The 12,175-nt window shown below is 39.7% G+C and overlaps 1 protein-coding gene across 4 annotated transcripts in view; it reads left to right on the plus strand.

The window, feature by feature from the left end:
* PDE8A (phosphodiesterase 8A) overlaps window positions 1–12,175 on the plus strand; it is a 478,153-nt gene that overhangs the window by 391,342 nt on the left and 74,636 nt on the right. For all 4 annotated transcript variants that reach the window (XM_073618600.1, XM_073618598.1, XM_073618599.1 and 1 more), the window contains 3 exons: window positions 739–827; window positions 3,873–3,951; window positions 11,605–11,742. In XM_073618600.1, the coding sequence (XP_073474701.1) occupies window positions 739–827; window positions 3,873–3,951; window positions 11,605–11,742 (306 nt within the window). The remainder of the gene's footprint in view (window positions 1–738; window positions 828–3,872; window positions 3,952–11,604; window positions 11,743–12,175) is intronic.

Here is a 12,175-nt window from a genome sequence, read left to right on the forward strand (position 1 = left end):
AGTGAATGAGGGGAAGCTCTGTTGAATTCCATAATCCAATTATGTGCAAGCAAAAATGTTTTTTTTTTTCTAAACTTTTTCCTTAATTCAAGCATTTTATTGGACAGTACAAGAGCCATCACAATCTATTAATCAGGTCATGTAGAAGGTAAAGTTCTCCACACAGAGAGAAAAACAAGAAAAAACGCTGTTGACAGTACAGAACAGGGTACTACTTCTTCTTCCAGGGTTTAACAGTGTTACAACTGAGAGAATCCAGGCAGGTGGTGGCTATTTACATAATTTTAAGCATTGTTGAGTTAAAGAGAGCAAAAAGAACCAACACTTGGATGGTCCACTCCAGCCATAGCCCGGGGGGTAGTAAGGACCAGGTAGTGACGAGAAGGCATACAGAAATCATCCAGTAATCAAGGAGGAAGGTAGATTTTTTTTTAATTTCTTTTCACATGATAAAGTACGATTTGAAAAATGAAAGTTCACCACATTCACTAAGCTCTGGTGCAAATTCCCTTGCAAAATGCAACTAACCTTGCAAAGTGAAAAGCCTGTTTTCCTTTCCTTTAGTAAATCAATCCCTTTCTGAGGGAAGGTTAACTAGAAATTATAGTATTTAACAGTCCCACACTGACATTGTGCCACTTTTTTTTACATTTTTGAATTGACCATAAAGTGTAGAATGGGCCTAAGATGGATAAATACTGCAGTGTCATTGATCAGTGTCTGTCTTCTTACTTGCAGAGATATGTAGAAAACTCTAATGTTATGGCCTGTTACAATGAACTTATTCAGCTAGAATATGGAGAAGTACGTGCACAATTTAAACTAAGGTAAGGATATGATGTGTTCCAGTTTTGTTACTTTGGACCTGATTCTAAATGCTGCCATATGTGATACCACTGCTAAAAGTGGTGTGTCAGGCACATACAGTTAGGTCCATATATATTTGGACACAGGGACAATTTTAGTTTTTTCAGGTATTTACCAAAACATATTCAAGTTATAGTTATAAGGATATGTACATCTAAATCGGAGTAAAGTTTTAGGAATTACAGCTCTTAAGAATAGCCACCCCCCCCTTTTTCAAGGGACCATAAGTAATTGGACAGTTGAATCAAAAGCTTTTTCATGGCCAGGTGTGGGCTACTCCTTTGTTATTTCTTTATCAATTAAGCAGGTAAAAGGTCTGGAGTTGATTCTAAATGTGGTATTTGCATTTGGAATCTATTGCTGTGAACCTACATGCGTTCAGATGAGCTGTCCATGCAAGCGAAAGAGGCCATTGGAGAGCTTCAAAAACAAATCCATCAGAGAGATAGCAGCAACATTAGAAGTGGGCAAATCAACAGTTTGGTACATTCTGAGGAAAGAAGAACGCATTGGTGAGCTTAGCAACATAAAAAGGCCTGGACGTCCACGGAAGACAACAGTGGTGGATGATCGCCAGATCCTCTCTATGGTAAAGAAAAACCCATTAACAACATCCAGACAAGTAAAGGACACTCTCCAGGAGGTGGGCGTATCATTGTCGGTCTACAATTAAGAGAAGACTTCACAAGAGAAAATACAGAGGGTTCGCCACAAGGTGCAAACCCTTCATAAGCCTGAAGAATAGAAAAGCCAGATTAGACTTTTCCAAAAAACATCTAAAAAAGCCAGACCAGTTCTGAAAAAGCATTCTTTGGACAGATGAAACTAAGATTAATCTGTACCAGAATGAAGGAAAGAAAAAAATGTGGAGAAGGCTTGGAACAGCTCATAATCTAAAGCACACAATGTCATCTGTAAAACATGGTGGCGGCGGTGTGATGGCATGGGCATCCATGGCTTCCAGTGGCACTGGGTCATTGGTGTTTATTGATAATGTGACAGAAGCAGCCGGATGAATTCTGCAGTGTTTAGAGATATACTGTCAGCCCTGATTCAGCCTAATGCAGCAAAGTTGCAGCAAAAGCAACCCAGGAGCTTTTGGAGGAAAAGAAGTGGAATATTCTGCAATGGCCGAGTCAGTCGCCTGATCTCAACCCAACTGAGCATGCATTTCACTTGCTGAAGGCAAAATTAAAGGCAGAAAGACCCACAAACAAAGAACAACTGAAAACAGCTGCAGTTAGAGCCTGGCAAAGCACCAGAAAGGAGGAAACCCAGTTTTTGGTAATGTCCATGGGTTCCAGACTTCAGGCAGTCATTGCCAGTAAAGGATTCTCATCAAAATATTAAAAATTAACATTTTATTTATGATTATATTCATTTGTCCAATTACATTTGAGCCCCTGAAAATGGGGGGACTGTGTATAACAATGGTTGCAGTTCCTAAAATTTGTACTTGATATTTATGTTCAACCCCTTGAATTAAAGCTGAAAGTCTGCACTTCAAATTAATTTGGATTGTTTCGTTTTAATTTTATTCTGGTGGCATACAGAGCCATGCACCGATGACATCATCAGTGTAGTATACTGTATACTGTAAAACGTTTGGGAGATATTTACAGTACCTATAGGTAAGCCTTACTCTAGGCTTACTTAAAGGTACAAATACTGCAGGAAGGTTTACAACCTCTTTAAGGTTCATCAAAGAAGCAGCATTTTAAAAACCATTGGCGACCTTTCTCTGTAACAGTTATGAGTAGCAAACATGTAACAAGCATGCAGCCCATGAAATCAGAATCCTTTTTCTATATTGCACAACAGCTAAGCAACTAGTATTTTCAAAAATTGAGGTCAACAAAGTAGCCTACAATTTTCAACCAGCACAGGCATTTTCTAAGACATGGAATGTTTTCTTGGGCTGACCTTCCCTTTTATGGGAGCCCCATGTCCATAGATCAATCACCTGCTGTTGCCTTCACCCACCCCTGTTTTATCTTCACATGCATGTAATGCAAATATCAGCTCCAACTTCAGTGGCTTTGCATGCTCCTGTTGACCAGTAAGGTCACCCATTGGATTTGGTGGCCAATAAAAAAGTGGAGCGGAGGAGGGGTTGGATTTGCAACCATAGACCCTGGTCTATTTGTGCAAAATAGCGTACTTGGTATCAGGAATCCCCAGGTTCACTTTACAATCACTTTATCTTTTAACCTTAAAAAAGAAGAGACACTAGTTCTTAAATGGACCCACAGTGCTCCTGTCATATTACGGGAATGGTGCTGGAGCCAAAAACGTAGGGGGAAAAAATTATATATTTTTCTAAATTTAAAAGGTGTAAACACACGGGGGGGGGGGCAGGCTCTCCCTATTTCGTTTCCCACACTCTGGTTTTTGAGACTTGTCTGTCCTGGTTCCCAGCTTACACCACCAATACCCAAAACCATGTATGACATCATACTTGTATGAGGAGGAAACCGGAAGAGTCTGTGCCTCCGACCGAAATCCCCCTTAATTTCCAACCTGTGCTTTCTTATGTGTTTGCCAGGCTGGGTTGTGGAAGCCTGGGGTGATTCAGCTTTTACATTTAACATATATTTTTTATTAGCATATAAAAAGACAAAAATAATAAACCTAACCTGTCAAGCTCCCCTTTAACAGTACGGACATAGCATCACAGCACTGATTAATAGACAGACGTTATTACCACTAGGAATTTATCACGAGAATTCCACCCTTCTCTGGAAACGTGTTTGCTAATACTTTTTGAAAGCAAAGGCGAATTTGCATGTGGCCTATATTTACAGTACATCCATTCACCTGAAAAAAAGTTTCATAGAATATATAAATTGTTCAAATATTTATTCTGTTTATCTATGTATTTTTTTTCTTGTATTGAGCAAATTCATTGTAATGTGTTTAAGTGAATCATGCCTTTATGCTGCAGATGCCAAGTTGAAGAAATGTTCTTTTTCAACCTCACTGATTGTTAATATTATTTATTTAAGGGCTTGTAATTCTTTATTTACTACATTAGAGAAGAGTCAAGAAGCCATTGAAATTACTAATGAGGATCACAAAATACAGGTACAATTAGATCAATTCTTCATTGTGCTTAATCCAATTATCAAATATAATTTTGCCATTATTAAGAGGTACGTGTAACATAAAATTAAGTAATTTAAAGTTGGTGGGGCTTACATGGATGTGTTGCTAAATAGTCATCCTTTACCACAGCAATTAAATTAATTTCCCTGCTGAAGCCAGTTCTTAAATCCAGTCGGTCATAGCCATTGTATAATTTAGTACAGGTAATACAGGAAAGTCAGCAGTCTTTTTAGGCAGCTCTACTTTTCTTTACAAGTCTAGAAAAAATACTCACAGCCATGAGACACATGAGAGGTGCACCACTGGATCATTGTAGTTAGGCTTTTTCAATTCTTGAAAAGTTTGGAGCTGCATAAAAAAATGTTCAACTTCTTTGCATCACTTGTATATCTACATACTGTGGTTGTGAGTAACTGGATCTAGAGGTTTTTGCACATACCTGTAGTCATAGCTAAAGCTCAGGCCATTCTGACAGGCTTCATAGAACAGAAATTTGCCTGTCCTATCCTGCCTTCTGCATAGTGGAGCAGGGCTTAAAGTGGTTGTAAACCTCAGACATGAAATACGAACAACGCATATCCCTCCATAGTGTGTATTTGTCTTTATTAAAAACACTACGTTTCATTTCTGTCTGTTACTTTGTTTCTTTGCTATCAGCATAAATCACTTGTGACAATTTTTCCTGACACCAAGAGGTCCCCTCTAGCAGATTGACAGCCTCAGCTCTGTTTCTGTGTGCTGTGTGAAGGAGGGTGTGTTCCCTCACTCCAATCAGCTCTCAGAGCTCCTCAGTGAGCTCTGCAGAGTGTAATGTCAGCTCTCCGCTCTCTTTTTTCTGAATGCTCACTCAAGCTTCCTAAATTCTGGACTTTGAATGGATGTGGAGAAGAGAAGACTGCAGATAAACAGGTACAACGTACACTACCGTTCAAAAGTTTGGGGTCACCCAAACAATTTTGTGTTTTCCATGAAAAGTCACACTTATTCACCACCATACGTTGTGAAATGAATAGAAAATAGAGTCAAGACATTGACAAGGTTAGAAATAATGATTTGTATTTGAAATAACATTGTTTTTACATCAAACTTTGCTTTCATCAAATAATCCTCCTTTTGCAGCAATTACAGCATTGCACACCTTTGGCATTCTAGCTGTTAATTTATTGAGGTAAGCTGGAGAAATTGCACCCCACGCTTCTAGAAGCAGCTCCCACAAGTTGGATTGGTTGGATGGGCACTTCTGGCGTACCATACGGTCAAGCTGCTCCCACAACAGCTCAATGGGGTTCAGATCTGGTGACTGTGCTGGCCACTCCATTACCGATAGAATACCAGCTGCCTGCTTCTGCTGTAAATAGTTCTTGCACAATTTGGAGGTGTGTTTAGGGTCATTGTCCTGTTGTAGGATGAAATTGGCTCCAATCAAGCGCTGTCCACTGGGTATGGCATGGTGTTGCAAAATGGAGTGATAGCCTTCCTTATTCAGAATCCCTTTTACCCTGTACAAAGCTCCCACCTTACCAGCACCAAAGCAACCCCAGACCATCACATTACCTCCACCATGCTTAACAGATGGCGTCAGGCATTCTTCCAGCATCTTTTCATTTGTTCTGCGTCTCACAAACGTTCTTCTTTGTGATCCAAACACCTCAAACTTGGATTCATCCGTCCACAACACTTTTTTCCAGTCTTCCTCTGTCCAATGTCTGTGTTCTTTTGCCCATCTTAATCTTTTTCTTTTATTGGCCAGTCTCAGATATGGCTTTTTCTTTGCCACTCTGCCCTGAAGCCCAAAATCCCGCAGCCGCCTCTTCACTGTAGATGTTGACACTGGTGTTTTGCGGGTACTATTTAATGAAGATGCCAGTTGGGGACCTGTGAGGCGTCTGTTTCTCAAACTAGAGACTCTAATGTGCTTATCTTCTTGCTTAGTTGTGCAACGCGGCCTCCCACTTCTTTTTCTACTCTGGTTAGAGCCTGTTTGTGCTGTCCTCTGAAGGGAGTAGTACACACCGTTGTAGGAAATCTTCAATTTCTTTGCAATTTCTCGCATGGAATAGCCTTCATTTCTAAGAACAAGAATAGACTGTCGAGTTTCAGATGAAAGTTCTCTTTTTCTGGCCATTTTGAGCGTTTAATTGACCCCACAAATGTGATGCTCCAGAAACTCAATCTGCTCACAGGAAGGTCAGTTTTGTAGCTTCTGGAAGGAGCTAGACTGTTTTTAGATGTGTGAACATGATTGCACAAGGGTTTGCTAATCATCAATTAGCCTTCTGAGCCAATGAGCAAACACATTGTACCATTAGAACACTGGAGTGATAGTTGCTGGAAATGGGCCTCTATACACCTATGTAGATATTGCACCAAAAACTAGACATTTGCAGTTAGAATAGTCATTTACCACATTAGCAATGTATAGAGTATATTTGTTTAAAGTTAGGACTAGTTTAAAGTTAGCTTCATTTAAAAGTACAGTGCTTTTCCTTCAAAAATAAGGACATTTCAATGTGACCCCAAACTTTTGAACGGTAGTGTATGTAGGAGGATTTGTTTCATCTCTGTGTATCACCTTCGCTGGGTATATGTAAGAGTCTATAACCACTTTAACATCAAGCAACAAACCTACCCACAGGTGTCAGAGCTTTCCTGTCAGAGTGGTCTGGCATTGGCCATGAAAGGAAGGTTTCCTGCACTATATACCTGAGGAAGTCTTCCCAGTGAGTCTCTAAAGGCACTTTAGTACAAGTTGTCCTTTCAAGCCAAACCTCATACCTCCAAAGCGTAGCCCACCTAGAGTAATACTCAACCTGCGTCCCCAATATAGCAATCTTTACTATTTGGCCCTGTCTAAAATCTTCAGAGAGTGACCCCCCCCAGGGTCCACTTCATCTTGCGCATGGGCAATGGGGATGAACAAACAAACAGTATTGGTGCACTGGGAGTGTGGTACAACTGGCATAAGTCAGTAAACAATAGCTGGGCTTTGTCAAACAGGGACCAGTCTATATAGAAGGTATAGTCCATAAGCTGGAAAAAAAGTTTATAGGCACCGGGGCCCTATTCATTCCTATAATAAGAGCCGTATTCTGCAGCACTAGTTGAAACTGGTAGGAGTAGAGCTCCGTACAGGAATATATAGGGCTGTGGCAGACGTGCAGAATGAAGGGAACCCTTTCTGAAGCAAGACTATGTGGCAGGCAGGGCCAGACCGTAAGGACTTGTGGATCAAAGACAAATTTAAATAACTCTCCAGGTAGGCACTTATGAAAATGGGGGCATTCCCTTAAAGGACAACCTATGCCAAGGTACAGTAAGAGCTGTTTGTTAAATAAGGCAATTGGAAATGCTTGGCTGACCTTTTGCAAAGGGAATTATGTGTGTGCTCTTTTTCGTTATTTGCTTGGTATATAAAATAAGTAGGAAGAATCAGGTAGAATATTAGTTAAAGTGTACCTACTAATGTTCTCTGGTTTTCTTGATCTGGCATGTAAAACGTGTCGTGCTGGTCTCCTGTCTGGTCTAGATGCTGTGGGCCGGATTTACTAAAAGATGAACTATTACTAAAGTATCCCCAATTGTTTACTTTGAACATTCAATAATTTTCTTTTACTAAACTCCCTGGACATAATTGAATGTTTGATATGTGAACTGTTCTTCAACTCGCTTCAATCACAAACTTGCAGTTTCTTTGAAGAAACTAGCTTCAAGCTGCAGCTTTGGGTAACATGAACACTGAGATATCTACAATTGAAGGTATGGTTGGGTCATCTGGTCTGAAGCTTCTTTTCTACAGAGTTCTTTTGTGAAGTTCCTTTATCAGTATTTCTTTCTTAATAATCCTGTGATGGGTCGGCTTATTCATTTTATATGTAAAGGCGTCAACTGACAATAGCAGCAGTTAAAGCAATGAGTGATGTAGATATGCCCTGGAGAATGTCTAGAGTTCACAGTGTACACAGGGCCTCTGTTGTCCAAGTTGGTGCACACCAAGCTTTTTTGCAGTCCAATGCCTAAACCTCAATGGCAATTAGAGGTTCTTACATTGAATTGTTCATTGATGGGGAGTAGAGCTTAGCTTCAGGGGTAAGGGAGACTTGGGCAGAAATCAAGGCTTTGTGTACAGTGTGCACCCATGATCTTGGGTCTCCCTGGGCATATTGAAATTTGTGTAAAAAAAGTGTGTTCATTTCAGCAGGGTTGTTAGTTAAGACACTTTTCAGTACCTGATAAACTATGGAACAGCTAACCGCACTGCCCAGTTGAGACTCCTACAATTGCAAGTGCAGGGCCAACACTCTCTCAATGTAGAAGAGGGGGAAATTGGGACTTTAAATGGAGCGTGCAGGTGCAAATAAGTAAATGAGTGGATAAGTAAGCTGGATATTTATTAATTCATAAATAAGGTATATTATGGTAATAATATAAAGTCCCAACCCTCCCCCCTTTTCTCCCCCCTTTTCTCCCCCCTTTCTCCCCCCTTTCTCCCCCCCTTTCTCCCCCCTTTTTTCCCGTCTCTTCAACATTGACAGGGATGGGGGTATTTGACTCTACCAGGCTATCTCCTCATTTAAAGTCCCAAATCTCAACTCCTCTCCTTTTTTTATAATACTCTCTCAATGTAAATGGACAGAAGCTTAATTAGAGTCACCTATTAATACAGAATACAGCAAAAGTCTGGTGAGCAGGATTATGGTTAAAAATGCATCTGATGTTTTTTACTGTGTACTATTAAGGCCCATACACACAATAAGAATATTGTAAGAAAAATTTCGTACGACGAACAATTGACCAATTATCTGATCGTTAGTATAGTGCTTTTGACAGCCAATTTCAACTTTTCAGATAACAAAACCTGAAGGCGAAGGCCAGAAAATTTTTATCGTAAGGGAACACAATGTCCCATTTTCGTTTAATTAGTACAGTTTTCATCCCAAAAAAAATCGCAAGAGCAACACTACGCACGCTCGGAAGTGAAAAAATACACTAGCAAACAATTCAACATATTACATTGCTTACGAAGTTGTATTCTGTCGTAGAAACGTTTTCGTCAGTTGAGTAACTTCTTCATTTTTTATGTGAGACTAGCATGCAAAAAAAACGAACGATTATTCGTTCAATAACCTCATCGTGTGTACCAGGCTTTTTACCTTTTAAATCCACTTTTGGTGAAGATTGCGGAGTGCTGGTTATCCAGTTTAAACCTAAGTGAACATGAAGATTTGTTCAAAGGTGAGAATAAGAATTCAGTGGCAATAGATAAATGCAGCATAATTATCTAAATGTTGATAAGATACTGTTAGGGTAGCCGCTGAAGGGAAGACCAATCACAATAATAGCCCAGGAGAGACCTGCGCATCCTCACTTGGATTGCTTGTCACTGGAACTTACTTTAAGTAAGTAAAAACCCCTCCAAATTATTTATCCCTTTGGGTTTGGCAATGCCAAAAATACTCAATACAGTGTGCAATGATTATAATGCCGTGTACACACGCCCGGACTTTTCGACCAAACTTGTCCGACGGAACAAATCCGTCGGACATTTCGACCATGTGTGGGCTTCATTGGACATGCAGCGGACCCCTTTTCTGTCGAAAATGTAACAGACTTTAGATTTAGAACATGTTTCAAATCTTTCCGACCGACTCAAGTCCGGTCGAAAAATCAGTTCGTCTGTATGCTAGTCTGACAGACTAAAACCGACGCTAGGGCAGCTATTGGCTACTGGCTATGAACTTCCTTATTCTAGTCTGGTCGTTCGTCATCACGGTCGAATCCATCAGAGTTTGGTGTGATTGTGTGTAGAGAAGTCTGATTCAACGGAAGTCCGTCGAAAAGTCAGTCGAAAGTCCGTCGAAAAGTCCGACGTGATTCAGTCCGTCGAAAATCTGGTCGTGTGTACACAGCATAAGGGGAACTTCACCCTCCCAATCAACATTGATTATTTTTAATCCTAATGCTGTTAGCATTAGTAAATAGACAGGAATGTATATCATATTTACTTGTTTTAAACTTTTTTACTTCCTGGTTTCTTGCCTAGTCAAATGATGTCAAACATCCCAGGAGTCTTTGTGAGGGGAGGGGAGAGGAGGGGTTTTCTCAGCTAAGCAAACTCTCCTGCATGCAGGCTTGAGCTAAGGGCAGATGGATTCCAGGAAGTAAATGCTACATGAATCATCTGCTCTTACTCAAGATGACCACAACCAGAAATGCTGGGGGGGTGTTTTCAAAGTGATTTCTCAACAAAATTGAACATAAAGACATAGGTGGGTCGGGGAGTTTGCTTTGAATATTAAAAATCAGTTCAATAGTGTTTTTGGTTTGTGGTGCTCAGATGCAGTGAAGATCTGCTTTAAAGTGCAGCACACACAATACCAGATTTACGACAGTCAAAAGAGCCAGTAACTCAAAAATTATTATTATTATTATTATACAGGATTTATATAGCCCCAACAGTTTGCGCAACACTTTACAACATGAGGGCAGACAGTACACTATCAATACAGGAGGGATCAGAGGGCCCTGCTCATTAGAGCTTACAATCTAGAAGGGAGGGTCAAGTGGAAACAAAAAGGTAATAACTGCGGGGGATGAGCTGATGGAAAAAATGAAAATATAGTTGTTAGGTGTGGGTAGGATAGGCTTCTTTGAAGAGGAGGGTTTTCAGGGATCGTCTGAAAGCTAATAAAGTTGGAGATAAGCGGACAGATTGGGGTAAGGCATTCCATAGGATTGGAGAGGCTTTGGAAAAGGCCTGGAGGCGAGCATGGGAGGAGGTGACAAGGGAGCTAGAGAGCAGGAGGTCTTGAGAGGAACGAAGAGAACGAGTAGGTTGGTATTTAGAGACTAAGTTAGTGATGTAGCTGGGGGTTAAATTGTGGATGGCTTTGTACGTAGTTGTTAGAATTTTGAATGTAATTCTTTGGCCGAGCGGAAGCCAGTGGAGGGATTGACAGAGAGGAGTAGCAGACACAGAGCGATTGGTAAGGTGGATGAGTCTGGCAGCAGCATTCATGATGGATTGAGGAGGTGATAGACTGTGTAGAGGTAAGTCAATGAGAAGGGAGTTGCAGTAGTCGAAAAATCTACTCTTCTTTATTGAAAACAATGTTGGGGTAAAAATCCAGGAACAAGACAGATTCATTTCAGTGTCACGCATCAACTGTCTTGTTTCTGGATTTCTACCCCAATATCCTTTTCAATAAAGATTCAATTTTAACTTTTCGAGTTGCCGGCTCTTTTGACCGCTCCTATACCTATGGCTTGCAGAGGCTTTAAGTGGGGCACCGATAAGGTGTATCTAACCTCATTGGAAACAGGATTGCAGGACGGTAGCCCTGTCAGTAACAGATTCACCTTTCATCAGCATAGAGCAATTAAAGGTTATGGTGTACTATATTTAACTGCCATTTGCTATTTGACTTTGCTTTTATTATGTAAAACCCATAAATATAATTATTCTATTTCAAATATAACTGTTTGCTTTTTTTTTTTTAAACCTGAAAATGCTCCAAAATCATTTTATCCTATTCTGACGGCTGGTGAATAAGAAAACTTTTTGCATGGAAAAATTCTCATTGTGATTGAAATGACAATTATGTGAATTTTTTTTTTTTTTTTTTTCTTTTTTAGTATGTGAATCCTGCTTTTGAAACCACAATGGGTTATCAGAAGGAAGAATTATATGGAAAAGAATTAATTGAAGTGCCTAATAATGAAAAAAAATCTGATTTCATAGATAATATTAATTCTTGTATTAAGTCTGGAAAGGTAAATATCAATTTTTTGAACACTTTTTTATACAAACCCAACACATTAGTCTGTTTGAATATAATAATTAAGCTTAACTGTGAAAATAATAGCTTTGCTCAGAAGTTGAAAATCTAATTTTAAATTTAAATTAAGCTGACTTTTTCTAATTATTGTTAGACATTTTTATTTGCGCTAGATAGTGTGATTACTCTTACTATATATATATATATATATTTATTTAGGGTAACTACCTAATAAGTCAACCCCACCCAAAATACAGTAATCCATTTTGAATGTAGCAGGGCCTGTAAAGATCTCTGAAACCTCAAACGTTCCTCTCACCCCAATAACGTTCAAATGAGGTTAAAGCTGAAGTTTAGTAAATGTTTTTGGTGTCCAGATCCAAACACATTAGTGCCCAGAGCCAATGCTGTATTCTGGCCTAGGCCAA

Source organism: Aquarana catesbeiana, linkage group LG03, assembly GCF_042186555.1.
Source record: "Aquarana catesbeiana isolate 2022-GZ linkage group LG03, ASM4218655v1, whole genome shotgun sequence".
Classification (NCBI taxonomy): Eukaryota; Metazoa; Chordata; class Amphibia; order Anura; family Ranidae; genus Aquarana; species Aquarana catesbeiana.